General features: G+C 43.5%; 1 protein-coding gene across 1 annotated transcript in view; it reads left to right on the forward strand.

Moving 5' to 3' along the window:
• The window catches only part of POLB (DNA polymerase beta), a 21,310-nt gene extending 3,361 nt beyond the window's left edge, over positions 1-17,949 (forward strand). Inside the window, exons 6-14 of the mRNA XM_088152093.1 lie at positions 199-248; positions 758-809; positions 1,460-1,514; positions 1,598-1,670; positions 12,394-12,464; positions 14,912-14,998; positions 16,080-16,144; positions 17,058-17,197; positions 17,659-17,949. Of these exons, the coding sequence (XP_088008219.1) occupies positions 199-248; positions 758-809; positions 1,460-1,514; positions 1,598-1,670; positions 12,394-12,464; positions 14,912-14,998; positions 16,080-16,144; positions 17,058-17,197; positions 17,659-17,753 (688 nt within the window). The 3' untranslated portion in view covers positions 17,754-17,949. The remainder of the gene's footprint in view (positions 1-198; positions 249-757; positions 810-1,459; positions 1,515-1,597; positions 1,671-12,393; positions 12,465-14,911; positions 14,999-16,079; positions 16,145-17,057; positions 17,198-17,658) is intronic.
• The last annotated feature ends 1,834 nt before the right edge of the window (positions 17,950-19,783 follow it).

The following is a 19,783-nucleotide window of genomic DNA, read 5'->3' on the forward strand; positions in this document are numbered from 1 at the left end:
CCTGGATAACTTTAATTCTCTCTGCCTCTCACAGATTTTGAGTTGTCATTGATTCACTTTTCTGAATTACTTCTACCATTGGCTTTTGGTTAGGTAATCTGTCAGTTCTCTGTTTCAGATGCCGTTAATTTGAGCTCTGCTGAGATTTTGCAGTAGAAATTCTGTCCATCTGGTAATGAGTTACCTTTTCCTTTGCAGTCCTGCTGCTGCCAGGAAACTAGTGGATGAAGGCATTAAAACATTGGAAGGTAAGCCAACGGAAGGTTATTAGCTGCATATCTGCATCTACATCTGAACGCACATGGATACTTTGAGAGATTTGTTGAGCACCCTCCTAAGACAGATTAGTGGATGTGCACCCTTCTGCACATCTGAAAACAAAGTCTGACTTCCCTGTCGAAGAGAAACTTGTTGCTCGTTTGGCTTGATTTTCCTGCAGGATGATGTTATGTTGGTATAACTGACTTCTAATTTTTTTTCTTAAGCGTTTGTATGACATGTTGGTTTTTATAGTATTTTTGCTTTTTAAAAAAGAATCTGTGTGTTGATGGTATATTAAATTTCATACAGAAATCAAATTGCTCCTGCAGTAATTAAACTTCTAACTCCTTCCTCCCTCTCCGATATCTCTGTGGGACAGCATCCCACAGATCTCAGACAGTGCAGAGGCCTCTTTCAGGAAAGGGTTGGCAAGTGGCTTCCTCCAAGCTTGGTATTCAAGAAATGCTTAACTGATTGCATACTCTGGTTTTTCTAGACCTAAAGAAAAATGAACATAAATTGAACCACCATCAACAAATTGGATTAAAGTAAGATCTGCTTACTTAGTTCCCCCGAGGGAAGAGTAGACAGTGTTTTCATGCCTGGGAGAATTATGATTATCTTGACCCACGGGAGGCTTGTCTAGGGATATAACAGTTGTCCCCAGAGTGAGAGGGGCTGAACTTGGGGAAGCAGATTATTTTCCATTTTGTTTTTTTAGAGGGTCAAATGGATGTATTGAATCTATTCCTAAGAGTGTGTTCTTAAAAATAGAAATTTCTGTCCTCAAAGTGAATGCCAGTGCTGTTGGATTACTTGCAAAATTGGGCCCTGCTTATGAAGAATTCTCTCTTGCGTGGTCTTTGCAGTGGTCCTCATTATTTCAATTCCTGGTAGCAAAGAGATTAATATTTGGAAGGGTTCTTTTGTAGCAGTGGAATTTTTAGCTGCAATATTTATTCTTAGGATGCATTGCTGCAAAATTGGTCCGATGTCAGAAATATTTAATATAATGAATATTTTAAACTGCATCCCTTTCTTCTAGTATGCATGTAAATCTTTCTTTAATTTGATGTGCTCAAGGCAGCATTTGATGCCGATCTAAGCATTTTATTTCAGCAGAACTTGTATGAAGATAAACCTGTTGTAGATCACAGCCATTATTCATCCTTGATCCTAATTTATTTTGCATGCACAGGTACTTCAAAGACTTTGAAAAAAGAATTCCTAGAAAGGAGATGCTTGAAATGCAGGTAAGCAAATATCACTCCTTCTGAAGAGAAAGCATAAGAGTCCATGAGAGATCAAATGACTTGATCTGTTTTCTTCACAACAGGAAATTGTATTCAGTGAAGTGAAGAAAGTAGACCCTGCATACATTGCTACCGTTTGTGGCAGTTTTCGCCGAGGTTGGTGTTCCGTATTTTTTCTTGCCTGGTAGCAGTTGTAGCCTGGCATGTGGCTTTTGGAATCTATTGCTAGAATGTGGATTAGAAGGACTTCCATGGGGAAGCTGGATGTGTTGTGCTACCCCATGGATCTCCCTATCTTCAGTATTTCATGTTTCCACATCTGGAGCTAGTGTGTGTGTGTGTGTGTGAACTTCTTGTGTTTTTTGAGACCTTCTGAGATTGCTTGAAACCTTTTGATGTATGTGTGTTAAGCAACCTCTCACTCAAAGGTGGAATTAAAGTCCTGTTTTTCAAAACAGTCACACTGAGGTCTCTTATACAGGTAGTTGTTGCTTAATGACCACAATAGAGACCAGAAAATTGGTTGTTAAGCGGGGTGTTTGTTAAGTGAATCAGACCCGATTTTATGACCTTTTTTGCAGCGGTTGTTAAGCAAATCACATGGTCATTAAGCAAATCCAGCTTCACCCATTGGCTTTGCTTGTTGGAAGCCCCCTTGGAAGATCACAAATGGTGATCGTGTGGCCCCAGGATGCTGCAACTGTCGTAAGTGCGAGCTGGTTGCCAAGCACCTGAATTTTGATCACATGACTGCAGGGGTGCTGTGACAGTTGTAAGTGTGAGAACTGGTCCTAAGTCACTTTTTAGCACCATTGTAACTTCAAACAGTCACTAAAGGAATGATTGTTAAGCGAGGACTACTTGTAAAATGTCTTGGAAGGTTTAAATGCTCTGATACAATAGTCCTCAGTTTACGATGGCAGTTGGGACCAGAATTGCCATCGCTAAGTGATGCAGTCATAAAGCATGACATCACATTACTGCGCCACTTAGTGACGGCAGTTCTGGCAGTCTCAATTGCCATCATTAAGCAAGAACCGTGCAGGTCATTAAGCGAGGACCTTACATGACCTCAACTTCTGACTTCCTGCTGGCTTCTCCATTGATTTTGCTTGTGGGAATCTGGCAAGGAGCATCGGCAGTTACGATCACGTGACTGTGGCCTGCTGTGACATTCTAATCACAAGCTGGACACTGAGCCCCCAGATCACAATCATGTGACCGTGGGGATACTGATGGCCGGAATTCCAAGGACCAGCTGTAAGTCTCCTCATTCAGCACAGTCACAAATTTGAATGACCAAGACTACCTGTACTACTTGGCACTTATTTTGAGTTCTGATGTCAAATTTATGTGCATTTATTATTTTGCACAAAATTTGTCCTACATAGAATCTGGAGGACCATTGCTGGCAGATGATGGTCTCTCTCTCCCTCTATTTATTACATTGTATAGCTGCCCATCTTAAAACAATTGTGGGCGGCTTACAACCAGTAAAACGATATACAGTGGGGCAAAAAAGTATTTAGTCAGCCACCAATTGTGCAAGTTCTCCCACTTAAAAAGATGAGAGAGGCCTGTAATTTTCATCATAGGTATACCTCAACTATGAGAGACAAAATGGGGGGAAAAAATCCAGAAAAGCACATTGTCTGATTTTTAAAGAATTTATTTGCAAATCATGGTGGAAAATAAGTATTTGGTCAATATCAAAAGTTCATCTCAATACTTTGTTATATATCCTTTGTTGGCAATGACAGAGGTCAAAACGTTTTCTGTAAGTCTTCACAAGGTTTTCACACACTGTTGCTGGTATTTTGGCCCATTCCTCCATGCAGATCTCCTCTAGAGCAGTGATGTTTTGGGGCTGTTGCTGGGCAACACGGACTTTCAACTCCCTCCAAAGGTTTTCCATGGGTTGAGATCTGGAGACTGGCTAGGCCACTCCAGGACCTTGAAATGCTTCTTACGAAGCCACTCCTTTGTTGCCCGGGCGGTGTGTTTGGGATCATGGTCATGCTGAAAGACCCAGCCACGTTTCATCTTCAATGCCCTTGCTGATGGAAGGAGGTGTTCACTCAAAATCTCACGATACATGGCCCCATTCATTCTTTCCTTTACACGGATCAGTCGTCCTGGTCCCTTTGCAGAAAAACAGCCCCAAAGCATGATGTTTCCACCCCCATGCTTCACAGTAGGGATGGTGTTCGTTGGATGCAACTCAGCATTCTCTCTCTTCCAAACACGACAAGTTGAGTTTAGACTAAAACGTTCTACTTTGGTTTCATCTGACCATATGACATTCTTCCAGTCCTCTTCTGGATCATCCAAATGCTCTCTAGCAAACTTCAGACTGGCCCGGACATGTACTGGCTTAAGCAGGGGGACACGCCTGGCACTGCAGGATTTGAGTCCCTGGTGGCATAGTGTGTTACTGATGGTAGCCTTTGTTACTTTGGTCCCAGTTCTCGGCAGGTCATTCACGAGGTCCCCCCGTGTGGTTCTGGGATTTTTGCTCACCGTTCTTGTGATCATTTTGACCCCACGGGGTGAGATCTTGCGTGGAGCCCCAGATCGAGGGAGATTATCAGTGGTCTTGTATGTCTTCCATTGTCTAATTATTGCTCCCACAGTTGATGTCTTCACACCAAGCTGCTTGCCTATTGCAGATTCAGTCTTCCCAGCCTGGTGCAGGTCTACAATTTTGTTTCTGGTGTCCTTCAACAGCTCTTTGGTCTTGGCCATAGCGGAGTTTGGAGTGTGACTATTTGAGGTTGTGGACAGGGGTCTTTTATACTGATAACAAGGTCAAACAGGTGCCATTACTACAGGTAACGAGTGGAGGACAGAGGAGCCTCTTAAAGAAGTAGTTACAGGTCTGTGAGAGCCAGACCTCTTGCTTGTTTGCAGGTGACCAAATACTTATTTTCCACCATGATTTGCAAATAAATTCTTTAAAAATCAGACAATGTGATTTTCTGGATTTTTTTCCCCATTTTGTCTCTCATAGTTGAGGTATACCTATGATGAAAATTACAGGCCTCTCTCATCTTTTTAAGTGGGAGAACTTGCACAATTGGTGGCTGACTAAATACTTTTTTGCCCCACTGTAAAACGAACAGCAGTAAAACTAAAAACAAAAAAACCTGGCGCCACAACCACACTTCTTTGATGCAACCCACAGTCTCATCCCACCCTGACCTCGCCCTATTCCAACACCTGGGGGAAGAGCCAGGTCTTTAGTGATCTCCAGAAAGATAGATGGGCCTGTCAGATCTCAGAGGGGTGTTCCATAGGGCAGGGGCTGCAGTGGAAGGAAGAGCATGTGAAGGGGCTTCTAATTTTGCGTGTGTACTTGTTGGGGCCTATGGTGGTGCTATTGGTGTAGTTGTGGGGACAAGAGAGACATCTGGGTTTGTTGCAGAGTCTGGTTCCCATGTTAGCATCATTGTCCTGTTGTTTCTTGTTGCTTGTGAGAATCTGCTTTAGGTTAGGTGGTTATATGTGCGGGCCTGCCACTCAGTGCCTAGAAAGTGCAGTGTCATTGTTCAGTATGGGTTGTAGGTTATTAATATGTTTGAATGGTTTGAGCTGTGAGCTGTAGGTGACAGCCAGTAGTGTTCTGCTGTTGTTCTGTTTCTGTGATCTGTCTTTTAATAGGTCCTCTCTGGGAATTGATCTGGCTCTATTGATTTATCTATTAATCTTGCTGGATGGTATTTCAGTCTCCTGAATGCCTGATTTAATTTTGTCAGTTGAGCATCTCTGTCAAGTGGGTCAGAACAAATGCAATTGTAGCACAGAACTGGGCTATAGATGATAGATTTGGTGGTATATTCTGGGTGGAAGTTGAAAGCATGTAGAAAGCGTGGTGATCTGTAGTTTCCTGTATAATATGGTGTTTACCTATCCATGGTGTAGTTCTACAATGAAATCAAGTGAACTTGTTCTGTTAATAGGCCTTTGCTGAGGGTGATGGTGGGATGGAAGTCATGATGGAATTTGATGAAAGATTCATATCCATAGGTCCAGATGACAAAAATGTCATCAATGAATCTCAGGTAAAGGAGGGGTTTCAGGGGTAAGATTTGAGAAAGCATTCTTTTAGATCAGTCATGAAGATGTTAGCATATTGAGGAGCCATGCATGGGACCATGGGCTGGGCCACTGATTTGCAGGTACATGTGGTTGTAGATATAGTAGGGTGAGTACAAAAGTATAATAGGGTGAGTACAAAGTCACACAGTCTGGTGACAAGATGTGCTGTTTTGCCATTGGTGTCCATGCTTGTGGGGGATTTTGGTGCCTCAACATCCATGGTGGCTAAAATGGTGTTGCTAGGAAGATTGACTATGGAATTCAATTTTCTTAGGAAGTGTGTGGTGCCTGTTATGGAAGTGCTGGTAGCATAAGATCTAAGCAGAGTCCACAAAACCTGATATTCCAATTGTGATGATACCAGTGCTAGAGAGAATGGAAAGGCCTGGATTGCCTGGCTGAAGCTTGGTCACCTGTGTCCTGGACCCATGGCCCTCCTGATTGGTTAAGGCCTCCCAGAAGGTGATATCTGGTTGGGTCCACACAGTGCTTCATGCTTCATTGTGGGAGGGGATGATGCCACCTACCTCGAAGGAGTCAGTGGTGCACTCCCTTCTCAAGAGGCCATCCTTGGACCTGACAGTGTTAGATCATTTTCATTCAGTCTCCAACCTTACCTTTTTAGGGAAGGTTATTGAGAGGGTGGTGGGTGCTCAGCATCGAGGGTCCTATATGAATCATATTATCTGAACCCATTTCAGTCAGGGTTCAGGCTGTGTTATAGTACTGTGATGGCATTGCTCGTGCTTGTGGATAGCCTTGGGGGGTAGTGCAACCATCCTGGCTGTCCTGGATCCCTCTGTGGTTTTCAGTACCATTGACCATTGTATCCTTCTGGACTGGCTTCAGGATTGGGGGGGCACTGTTTGCAGTGGTTCTCCTCCTTCCTCCACAGCCAGTTCCAATCAATGTTGGTGATGGGGGGAGAAGTCAAACCCTAGGTCCCTGCAGTGTGGGCTGCCTCAGGGTTCAGGTGTCTAACATCTACATGAAAGTGCTGGGCGAGGTCATTTGGTGACACGGGGTGCAGTATCATCAGTATGCTGATGTTACCCAGTTATACATTTTCACCTCTGGCCGGGCAGGCAATGCCATTCAGGTGCTGACCCAGGGCCTGGAAGTGGAGAGGTTTTGGATGTGTAATGGTATGTGGGAAAGACCTTGGGAGAATGGACCAAGAAACTCTGCCTAGGGAATGATCAAGAGACAGCATTGTCCACAGCTCGACAGTGGGTGGGGCAAGATGTTTCTCGGGCTGCAAAAGGAGATGGGAGAATTGTACTTTCAGACTTGCAAGATTCTGTTAATGCAGCTTTACAATAAAGTATGGTTAGCTCATCTGCTCATGTTTCCTGTCTGGTCTACCTAGTAAGGCTGACATCAGTCTTGCAACTCTGAAAGTACAATTCTCCCACTGTCTCCTTTACAGCCTGAGAAACTAGGGAGGGTCTCTTGCCCCGCTCACTATCCAGCTGCAGGCTATGCTGTCTCTTATCTGATCATTCCCTAGACAGCGTTTCTTGGCCCAGTCTCCCAAGGTTTTTCCCACATACAAAATGGGGAGGAACTGGTTCCAGCTCAATCCTAGCAAGGTGGAGCAGCTTTAGGTTTTGGCCCCTCTAGATCTGGTGATATCTTTGATTCTTGAAAGGGTAGTATTTCCTTAGAGCTCGTGCACAGTTTGGGGGTCCTCCTAGACTTCAGGCTCCTGCTTGAGCAGGTGGCAGTCATTGCTGGGGGGCTTTTGCACAGCTGCATCTTGTGTGCTAGTTGTGCCCATTCCTGGACTGGGAGACCTCACTTACAGACTTGCTGACTTCCCAGTTGTCTTACTGCAATGCACTCCATATGGGACTGTCTTTGAAGACTATTCAGAAGTTACAGCTGGTCCAGAATGTAGTGATACGTGCAGTTTTGGGCACCCCTTGGTTTGCCCCATCGCTGCTGCATTGACTTCCAGTTTCTTTCTGGGTGCAATTTAAGGAGCTGGTTATCACCTTGAAAGCCCGGGATAGCATAGGGCCAGATTATCTGTGGGTCCTCTTCTCCCTGTGGGTATCTGCCGTCCCACCAGGTTAGACAGTGTAGGCACATTCCAGGACACTTAGTAGGACCTAGGAAGTACATCTTTTTAGTAGGAGCCCCTATCCTGTAGAACATCCTCCCCGCAAGGCTCCCATCCTTTTAGCCTTTTTAAGAAGGCCTTTTTAGCTGGTTTTTCCCCCAAGCATTGGGATAGATGAAGGTACTGGAAAATTGTTTCTTGGCTTCCTTGATATAATCAGTTGTCATCATGCATAAGGTGACAGTTCTTCCACTATGCAACAGGTGTCCAGTTACCTCACTGCTCCAGACCTGCAGGCTCATCTTCCATCAGGTCCTGCTCTTTCTGAACTTCATCTGCAGATATCTGAGAGCCCACTGGCTCCTGGCTTGCAAGGTCAGAACCTGTCAGTTTCTACTCATCCAGTTCAGAGTGACTCATCAGACAGGCCCCATTAGGAGAGAGGGGGTAACTCCATCCTAAGGCTTACATCCAGGCTGAGGAAAATGTACTTTCTCTGTAGCAGAATACATCCAGGGATGTCAAAACATGACAGATTGGCTCAGCCCCAAAGACCTAGAACCTACGAGTGAAGCTTCGGTATCCGTCTTCAGGAGGCCAGTGATGCACCTCCTACAACTCTTGCCTTTTGCAAGGTGGAGCAGTTCAGTTTGCTCTTCTGGGTGCAGAGAGTAGAGATGAAAAATACCTTAGCTGCTACTTAGCCCAAGGATCTACTATATGCCTTTCCATTTCCAGCATCCCCAGGTTCCTGAGGCCAATGTGTGACCAGATACTGATGGCACCCAATTGGCGCAGAAGCCCCTGTTGGCAGCTTGACTCTGGATCTCCACAGCGTCACCAGACCTGCTGAGCCAAAGGGGAATCAATGATGCAGATCCCAGCTGTTTTCAATTACACTTCTGAATAATGAACAGGACCTCCTCACCAGTCTAGAATACAATAATAAGCTACATACAGTAGATCATCCTAACATGTAGAAGAGCTTCTGCCATTTGACCATGTATAGGGTCATTTGGTGAGCCTTCTGCAATGGGCCAAATGAAAGAGATCTCACTGCTGCCAGCCTCAGGTCCTGGCCTTCCTACTCAATCCTTGGTCTTTGCACCAGGGAACAATGAACCTCTCTTAGTCCATCACATCAAAAAAGTTCCTAAGAAGCATTTCCTTACTATGACCACTTACAATCCAACAGTATCCATCATGGAACCTCCATCTAGGACTTCAAGCCCTAATATTTGAACCAATTTGTGAAGCAACCATAGAACACGCTACGTGGAACATAGCAATCATATTAGTGATAACTCAAGCAAGTGTCAGAAATAGATGTCAAGAAGGAGTTGTGCGTCGTCTAACTGGGCACCATTACTTTGCACCTTGATCCAACCTTTATACCCAAGGTGACTTCAGTCTTCCACCAGGATGAGGATGTGATCTTCCCTTCTTCCTGCCCCAGGTAGAGAGGGACTGGAACAAAGTAGGTAAGCCATCAAGATATACTTGAAAAGAACAGAGATGTTTAGAGTCTCTGATAGCTTCCTTGCAGCCTTTGGACAGCCTCACCCTGGCTAAGAAGCTTCACCAAGCCATGACTTCAGGTGGATCAGAGTTTGCATTAAAGTACCCTACAAGTGTCAGAATAAGTTTGCCTCGGAGTTGTGGCCACTGCAGTAGATGCACAATATTCTTTGAACGTCCTGACTTCCATGTGAGGAAAATGGCAAACTAGATGTCTCTGAAAGCAGGGATGACGATGTGGCAACGACTGACAGACCAGTGGCAAGCTCGATCCAACAGGACCTCTCCAGACAGAGAGGACAAGACATTGCCCGCTGCTGCTCTGGACAGTTGTTCCTCACAAGGAGACCGCAGGACAGTGGTCACCCCGCAGGTTTGAGCACTGGGAGACAAGGGAAGCCGTCAAACTCTCAACTGTGGCAGAGCCTCTAAGGACATCGGAATCAACCACCTCACTTTCTTTGATTACTCTTTTTATTATTACCTTTGGATTTACAATTATTTTACAGTTAAAAGAGGTCTTCCAAACAAATTTTAAAAACTACCTGATGAGTAAAACTTCATCCCAAAATAGAAGAAAAGTTAACTAGCAGTTTAAAGAACTTAAATAATCTAAAACAAATGGCAAAAAGCTGAATAAGAATTTAAGGAAGTTTTAAATGGATTAAGGAACGAGACATATTTGGAATATTAGGACTTTTGCTAAGATTTTTGAAAAATTGAGTAAACAAAATATTTCTGTGGGAATGCAAATTGTTTAGTCTATCAGGAGAGATTATTGGCTGAAAGTTGAAAACAAGGAAACTTAATGCTTTGTGAATATAGAAATAGGCCACTAGGGGGCAGTAACGCTCCAGGCAAAAAGGAAAAAAATCTGCGAAATGACGGAGAAAGGCATGTTGCTTGAGACATTTCGAAGTATTTTTGAGAAATTTATAACCAAATTGACAGCAATAGTTTCTGCACCAGCAAATATACTTTTTTGAAGAAGAATGTAAAGAAGATGTGAAGGACATGACAAACAGTAGGGAAGAATTTATGGACAGACAGGATGAAGAAAGGATAAAGATCATATCTGAGCTAGAAATATTGGAAAATAAATTGTGGATTATGAAATGGAAATGACAGTCAGAATGGTAATACAAATGGCAAACCAAGATATGAAAAAAGACCTGGGCAAGGACCTTTGGGCCTGCCAAAGAAGATTTCTAAAAACCTGAAGAAATTTTTGAGAGGGGAGAAAGAAAGTTTAAAATGGAGACTCGGTCCTATAATAACTACTTGATGAATTAAAGATTAAGATAGCAAAAGAAAGGAATATAAAGTTGACTTGTTTGATCAGGGTTAAAATAAGGAATACTTTTATAAAATTCTGGAAACCCTTTATGGACTTTTTGCTGACACTTGGACAAAAATTACAATGATTTTTGGATCTGTGAGTGGATGAAGGTATTACGGGAAGGAATGAGCTATATATGTAATTTTATAGAGGGCGGAAAAATAATAATTTGCTTGTACTTGTTGCAAGGAAGATCGGGAATTGCTTCTTTAAATATTCTTTTTCTATTCTCTTTTTTCTTTTTCTGATTTGAGCTTGTATTACCTTTTAATATTGCAAAAAAAAATTTAATAAGTATTTTAAAGAAATGATCTTTGACATGTCCTCCTTTAGAAACTAGTATGAGCTCAAGTCATAAGCCTCTGCCAAAGCCCCCCCGGCAGAAGTTGCTGCAGAAAATAGTTCCATGTAAGAACTGAGAGTCTTTGGATTTTGGCCGCTCTTTCAGGGACAGTTCTGGTATACACTGTTCTTACGATGAGGGTCTTTTTTCTGTAGTAAAGACAGGGCATCTAGTCCATCTAGGCACTGAGAGAGCAACCGGCTGTCTGTAGCTTCATACGCACCTCCTCCTTTTCCCTGTCTTTCTCAGATACACTTTCTTCAAGCTTTCCTTCCATTCCAAAACCAGGGGTGGTGCTATTCCTTCCTGCCGCAGGCGGAACCACCAGGACCTTCCAGCCCTGTCTCCAGACAAGTGAGATCCTATTGCAGAATTCCCAGCTCCACAGTAAAGAAAGGATCTTCACAGTAAATCCAATATAGCGTTTTGTTGTCCTAGAGTATTGAGAAGAGCGAAGAGGAAAAAAAAAAACTCTATCAATAGTATTTACAGTTTAGGATGTCAGTAAAATTGTTTGGCTTTTTCATCCAAATATGAGTATAACATTGAAAAAACAACCACTAGGATTCACATCAAAGTATTTCTTGTATAATAGAGGTTTTGATCTTAAGCTGATTACTTAATATTAAAATCTCCATTGTATTATTAACTTTGTGCGTGTGTATGCGTTTACTAAGTTTTCATTCTTCTTTGTATTTCTGTACCATAAGTATCTATGAAGTCCATTGGCTAAGTCGGCTCCCTCCAAAATTGCCATCCTGCAATGTATTTGGGGTTTTAGGTACTCTTGTTATCCATGACAGGCAGCTTGCTTTATGATACAATTTAAAGTTTGGAAGGGCAAGGCCACCTCTCTCTTTGGAATCTTGTATGAGTTTTGTTGGACTCTGGGTCTTTTCCCACTCCATATGAATTTACTCATAGTTTCTTGCCATTCTTGTAAGATTCTCTCTGAAATTCTAATTGGTGCCCTTTGAAACAAATAGTTTATCTTGGGTAATACATGCATTTTGATAATTGCAGTAGATCCTAACCATGATAGCTTTAGGTTCCTCCACTTTTCAAGGTCTCTTTTAATCTCTTGCCATAATTTAACATAGTTATTTTGATATATATATGTCAAAATATGTTTCCTGTCATGTGCAAACCAAGATATTTTGCTGAATGGGCTACATGATAACCAGGTGATTCTTGCAAAAAATTGATTTCTTCTTGTGTTAAAAATCTTGTAATTATTTTTGTTTTCTGAACATTGATTTTGTATCCAGAATATTTTCCATAATTGCAGTAACATTGCATGAAGAGAGAATATAGGACAGAAGCTGGTCTCTCTGAAGAGGTTCATCCATAAAACCTCCCCTCCTCCCCCTCCAGGCTTCATTCCAAAGGGTTGGCAGAAAGAAAGTTACTTGCTTTCTACCAGAATAACTGTTGGTTCATCACAGATTTTTCTTAAATTGGAAACTGTTTCCAAGGCAGGATTGACTGTTTTTGCTGACTGGCCTTGCTTTGAAAGGTGCAGAATCCAGTGGAGATATGGATATCCTGCTGACACACCCAGACTTCACTTCAGAATCTGCCAAAAAGGTGGGTTTTCTTTTGGGACGATCCTGTTGTAATCAGGACACATTGAGAGCCACCAGCAGTCACTGGAGTCCAAGGGTTTTCTGTTCCCAGACACTGAAATCCAAGAAACTACCTGAAAGATACGGACCCCATAAAGTGGTTTGTTTGAATGTATTGCTGTCGCCAGGGGCGTGAGGGCTTAGTGGGTTTGTATTTGGGGTTTTATTTCTGTAAGCTGCTCGGAGTCACCGTGAGTGAGTTGGGTGGCCATATAAATTGCTTTAATAAATATAAATTTAATAAATAAGATGGCAAATTACTTTTGGATTAATCTCTTAAGGAATATTGCCATTTCATTCTCAGCCTCATTTTAGAGATGACTATCTCAAAAGTTACAGTCATAGCATTGTCTGAATAAAAGGAAGATATTCATTGCCAAAAGGAGCAATATATTTTTCCTTACAATTTTTAATATTTCTCGTTTTGTTTGCATCACGGTAAAAATAGTAGCTAGTGCTTGCGCAGAAATTTCAGAACAGTATATACAGCTCACCCTTTCAAACCAGAGAGATACAGATGTTAAATTATTTCATACCCCTTGTATAGGGTTTTACATGACTTCACCATCATTTGGATGCAGGGGGAATTCACAGTGTGGGATTTTCAGTTAGCTTGACCACTAGGAGACAGGCTCTTCAGGACTGGTTTTGTACTATTTAGGATTCCTAAGGTAGCCAGATGCTATTCTGTGGGGTTCAAACTCACTACTGGTCAGGTGATCATGTAAAACCGTGCGCATAGAGGTGTGACATGATGTAACATCTGTGTCTCTCTGCTCTGATTGCTTATGGGTAGGCAGATTATATATAATTCTGTAGCTGCATCTAATAGCTTCTGCAACAACAGAGCAACAGGGCCTAGATAGCTCCCAGAATTAATGCACTCCACACAGTCATCTAAATGCATGGCGCCATGAATTCAATTCCCAGTAGAGGGTCTGAAACCTATAGAAGAACATCTGGCTGCCCAATCTGAGGGATCCCAAATAGGATGAAACCGGTCCTGTGCCTGCTTCGTGGTGGTCAAGGGAACGGAATGCTTGCATGGGGAATTCTTGTTGGCGGTCTAATTGCATCGTCCTTGTGGCTGGATGTTGGAGTGGCCAAGCTGCTCTGCTGGCAAAGATCTGGACAGCTTGCAGGCTGTTGCCATGAAAGGGCAATGCTGTTGATCTCACAGGGAACAAAGCAAAAGAACTAAGATAAGAGAAGGATTTGGAGCTAAAAGCTGGGACTGATTTCTATATATGGCCCAGCTGCAGGCAATGCACACTGCTGTCATCCAAACCTTGAAATAAGATCCGGCAGAGTTAATGGTTCAGGACCTGTCATCCAGCCCTAATTGGTGGCATGCTTTGTTCTTGTTTAAGCCACCCTGGCAGCCATGGCTTTGCATGTGGCCTGCATCTAGAGTAATGGGTTGTTTATAGCAGCAAGGTGAGCCCCTTGCAACAGGCTTTCTGTTGCTCCAGGTTTGTTTCTCATTCTGGCAGAAGGAGTGCTCTTTTAAAACAAAGGCACCAGGAAAAGAATTTGCCTTTCACCGTCCCACCTACAGTGGCTTTGACCCCAGTTGGGCCCTCACTGGCTCTATTGCTTGAGGAGTAAAAATGAAAAAGCAAGAGAAGACCCACTGGGTTTTGCTGTGATGCCTGGGGCATCTCTGTTGGGTGGATGTCTTAACCAAGGATGACACTAAACTGTGTTTTGAGTGTTATGTGAATGTGGTTGTTGTCTTTAACCACTCGTTTCAGTGGTTGTAGGTTTCCAGAATTTGATTGAAAATTGCCTTTATGTGATGAAGATTGTCTTTACATAACTGGCTTATTCATGGTTAAATTAACCATGGATTATTCAACCCACTTTGGGGGGGTTGGGTGACATGCTGAGCCATGAACTAACCGTTCACATTTTGATTACACAACGTTCTGTTGGCTGATTTGCAGTTTATGCCACGTGAACCTGACCTGATAATGGTTCCAGCACGGTTCCCACACGGTTCCGTATCCTGAACCAGATCAGAACAGCTTAGGTCATGCTACAGCACTGAGTGCTGCATTGCTGGTTAGCAAAACGGAGAGAATTGTATAAAATTGAGAATTGTTCTTCTATGCAGTTCAGCCTCCCCCCTGCCCTTTGTATAGTCCTGCAATGTTTTTGGCGGCCAACTAAAGCCTTGGAAATGAATGAGAGCTTCTAGTCATTCCAGAAAGGCTCCTCAAAGAAGGTGGTTCACTTCTGGAATAACTTTTCTAGTTATTATTGTCTGGATTGTCCCAAGGACAGAAATCCCCATGTTTCCAAATTTCCTGTGCAGGGGCTGAAACCAGTCCTAAACTTTTCTGAGGTCTAGATGAGGCACCACAATAACATTCTCAAGCAGTTTGGTTCTCTTCCTTTCTTTTCAAGCCAAAGCTTTTGCATCAAGTTGTGGAGCAGCTGGAAAGCATCCACTTTGTTACAGACACACTGTCAAAGGGAGAAACCAAATTCATGGTGAGTCTTCTTTTTTTCCAAAACAAATGTTTTGTGCCGTAAAAAGTCCTGTCTTTGTAGAGGAATATTATAGCCTCCCCAGTGGCTGGTCTCCAATCCTTCTGATTCAGAGGTTGTTTATGACCAGCGTCAGCCTTCCTCAACCTGGTGGTCTCCTGGTGTGCTTTGCCATAGTTGGCTGTGTTGCCTGGGAATTTGGGAAGTTGCAATCCCAGCACAAGTAAAATGGATCAGATTGGAGAACACTGAGCTGTGCAAACAGATTCAGAAAAGTCCAGAATTGTCTCATCTTTCAAATGCTGGTGAGCTTGGAACTCCACTTAAGTATCAGAGTCAAGGAGAAAAAAACTTTCAGGTTTAACCTCAGAAGGGAAGACATTTCCTTAAAATGTCCTTGCTTGTTTCAGATGTGTTTTCTGCTTCAGAAGAGTTTTGGCTGTGTTGTTCAGTAGAAAGGTATTAAGATGGAGACATTTTTGCTATGGTTTTTTGCTGCAGAGTTATTTGGAACAAAATGGATGTGTGGTACTCTGTAAATACAGTTAAATTTTACCTTACGTCATAACTGACCTCTGATTCGCATTGCCTTATTTTGAGAGTGCTCCCAAAAAAGCTGAATTTACATTTAACATGCTCTTGAATTCTGTATTTTGCATGAAGGAAATTGCACATCAAATGCACATTCTGTGATTGCTTCCTTTGCAAACACAGGCAGCAGCGCTGATGTTAGAAGACACAAGGGAGATCTTAGAGAGAGGCCAAGAGTCCTGCTTTGTAATGCAGGCAGCCAGTCCTGAAATCCTCTTTCTCCAGATGCCAGTTGCTGACTTCTGAGCCATCTGTCAAAAACAAGCTGAATCTCAGAGCCCAGAATCCTGGCCAAATCCTGTTTTGGTGGAGCCAAAGTGGCTGTTTAACTGAATTAATGGTCCAACGGATTGATGTGTGGCAGAATGATCTAAAAGTTTTTTTTATAACTTTTGACAGGTTTATTGCTTTTCTATATTTCTTATTTCATCAGTTGCCATATTGGAAAAAAGGAGACCTTCAGTTAATTGTTACTTGTGTTTTTTGGTTCTAGGGAGTATGTCAACTCCCAAGCAGAGATGATGACACTGTCTGTCCTTACAGGAGAATTGATATCAGGTAAATCTCACGTGGAACAAGATGAGGTAAAAAATCTAGCAGTACTTTAAAGGGAAGTCGTATAATCTGTGCATAGCAGACTTACTAGGAGCAGTGAAAAAACAAAAGGATAAGGTTGATAGATGTCTAACTGCAAGCATCCTTAGAACTGAAGTTGAGCAGCAACGTGAGTGGTAGGCGGGGTTAGCAGAGTACTTGAAAGAGTTAAACCACCTGGGTAAACCACAACCCTCACCTTGTGACTTTCTGCTTTTGCTTCCCAGCAGCGGCTGGCATTTGGGGCTTGGGTTCTGAATACCCTCAATAAGTAGATGTAAACCCTAATGTGGTTCAGACCATGATGCAGGACCTCATATCTGTGAAGAGTAGTGGAAAATACTTCTTGAAGCTGAGCAAAAGGTTTCCTTATGTTTATATACAGGTAGTTCTCAACTTAGGACCATTCATTCAGTGACCATTTGAAGTTACGATGGTGCTGAATGAATGGTGGTTACGACCGGTGCTCAGAGTTCTGGCCATCCCAGCATCCCTGTAGTCACATGATTGCTATTTGCGTCCTTCCTTGCCGGCTTCCCAAGAAAGCCAATGGATAAGCTGGCAGGGAAGGTCACAAGTCGCTGGGGTACGTCTCACCCACCCGTGCACCGCCCCTCAGCCCTCTGCGCTCATGCCATGCCAGCCACTCACCCCCACACACACCCTCCCCAAGCCTCGCTGCGCCTCCCTGGCACCTTCACACACCCTCCTCCAGCCTCAACATGCCTCCCTCGCAGCCTTGTGCACCCTCCCCGGCTGCTTTACAACCACATTACTTAGCAACAGAAATTCCAATCCCAATTGCTGTTGGGATTAGTTGAGGACTACCTGTACTGCCAGGCTACCAAAGTCAGCCCCTCTCTTGATTGCATTATAGATTGATTCCCAAGGATCAGTATTACTGCGGAGTCCTGTACTTCACTGGAAGTGACCTCTTCAATAAGAACATGCGGGCCCACGCCTTGGAGATGGGCTTCACTCTCAATGAGTACACAATCCGGCCTCTCGGCATCACTGGTGAGTATTCTTCATTGCTCTCTAGGACAGAGTTGAGCCACAAAGAGCTTTTTTGTCAGAGTATAATGCCACAAATCCCAACTTTTTGTTCAAGCAAAATCACGTCTTGTCTAGTCCTCATGACTAAAGATAAGCTTAGGATGAGGAAAGGGCTTCCTGGTGTCGGTAAGAAAGAATGCTTTGGTCCACGGGCCTTTGTGTTGACAACACTAACAGCAGCCCAACAACTTTGTTCTCTTTTCCTGGTTCCTGTCCTTCTCCCCACCCACCCACCTATAATGAACGGTAAAAGGTCTGAAGGGTCTTCCCTCTGGAAGGAAGCAGAAGCTGCCACAGTCAAACTTGGGCAAGTGGCAGCTGCTTCCACAAAGCACCACTTAACAGAACCTCGTGGCTGGAGAATTGGGGATCTCTTGCTGGGGCGGTTAACCAAGTGGAACTCTTTGGCTCTGAACTGGCAGGAATTGCGGGAGAGCCACTCCCTGTGGACTGCGAGAAGGACATCTTTGACTACATCCAGTGGCAGTATCGGGAGCCGAGAGAGCGGAGTGAATAGTCTGCCCCCCCCCGACACCAGGCCCTGGAAGGCGCTTTCCATGGCGGACGTGGCAAGCTGGCCTGGGATTATACTTGACTGCTTGGTCCTGTTGTGAAAAATCTGTGGCTGAGGTGGGGGGAACACAGGGCTCTTTTAAACCTGCTTCAAGTGTGCAAGCAGAATATGCACCGTAACCAATAAACATGAAACGCTACTTTTGTTTGGTTTAAAAAGAAGGTTCAACCTTCTTATCTTCCCTTTAAGTTACCATGTTTGTAAGTTCCTGAAATAATTAGTAGCAAATCAGGATTTAAAATCACACAGAGGGACTTTCAGCTTGGCTGCTTCCTTAGAAGCTGTCCTTGTATCAGAGAGGCTGGGCAGCTCTGCCCTCCAGAAACCTTCTGGACAAGACTTTTATTCCTGCTTGAACCCTTCCCTTCATCAAAAAAGCAAGTAAGCTGAGACTGCAGGAACTGCATCAAGGTCTTACAAGAACTCTAAAGAAAGACACCTTTTAGTGGTTTTATTTTAAGCATGCATTTCTAATGCTTATTACCCTGTTTTTATATCTATCTATCTATCATCTATCATCTCTCAAATTTATATGCCCACCCATCTCACAAAAAGTGACTCTGGGCAGTGTACAACAAAATGATAAAACAGTAAACATATAAAAAACAGTCATTATTTTAAAAATGTAAAAGTCACAAGGCATAAGAGAGAAAAGATGTAACATTGGTAATGGAGCCACCTCAAGATCCCCTGGGATCCCAGGCCTGATGACATAGCCAGGTCTTGGGAGACTTCCAGAAATTCAACAGGGATGGAGTAACCTCACTTTGGTGGGGGAGGGGGGGAACGTGCCATAAGGTGGGTGCCATGGCAGAGAAGGCCTGCCTCCTGGGACCTGCCAAGTGTAGTTGCCTGACAGATGGGACCCGCAGCATGCCTTCTCTGCCAGACCTGATGGGGCGGACAGATGTAATCAGGGAGAGGCGGTCCCTCAGGTCACCCAGCCCCATGCCATGAAGGGCTTTAAAAGTCAAAACCTGCACCCTGAATTGGACATGGAAGCAAACTGGCAACCAGTGCAGCTCATGGAGCAGACATATAATGTGTGCTGTTCTAGAGGAACACATAGCTGCCTGCACCGCTGCGTTTTGCACCAACTGGAGCTTCCAGATACTCTTCAAGGGCAGTCCCATGTAGAGCAAATTACAGAAATCCAAATGGGAGGTGACCAGGGCGTGAGTCACTGTGTGCAGAGCCCCACAATCCAGGAACGGGCACAACTGGTGCACAATGCGAAGCTATGCAAAGGCCCTCCTAGCCAAATGTTCCAATTGCAGCAGATCCAAAATAGTTTAAACCATGGAATAAGACCTTGAAAAATACGGATTTAATTTGTTTTTACTTTCTTCTGCCAGAAGAGCTGTTGATTTCAGAAAATTGTGCTTTCAGTATTTTGCAGAAGAGTTCACTAGAATGTTAGTCCATCAAAATACCCTATAAAAGTATAAATATCTGCTTCGGTTGAAAGGTTCCAGGCCAGTTACGTACAATAGCTCTGCGCCAGGCATTCTCGCCTCAGGCATGTGCGCTTCATACCACTGCGAGGTGACAAAAGAATGTAGAGCTCAGCAGACCTTTGAAGTTACATTTGAGATGTGTCTGAATCCAAGTGAAAAGTTCCACATGATACATAGCAGCAGCATTCAGCCATAGAACTGAATCAGGTGGGGGGCTTAGTCCAGTCCAGTTGAATTGGGAGAGAACAGGTGGCAGTTCAAAGAAATAGGAAGGGGATACTCTTCAAAGTCTACACTGTCCTTATGCTAAAAATGCTCCAATGCTATTTTGGAGGTATGTACAGATACACACACCAAATATTTTAACTTCACTGTTCTGCGCTTTGAGCACTTCTAGACTGCAGCATTAAAGTACTCTTCTCCAGCCCACAAGCAGCAGAAAACGCCACATCTTCATTTACTATTCTGCCTTAGCAACCAGGGAGAATGGGGGATCCATCCCCAAAGAGAAGTAGG

This window comes from Python bivittatus, unplaced genomic scaffold, assembly GCF_059951505.1.
Source record: "Python bivittatus isolate LINGU-HERP-01145 unplaced genomic scaffold, Pbiv_v1 ctg000680_np1212, whole genome shotgun sequence".
Lineage (NCBI taxonomy): Eukaryota > Metazoa > Chordata > Lepidosauria > Squamata > Pythonidae > Python > Python bivittatus.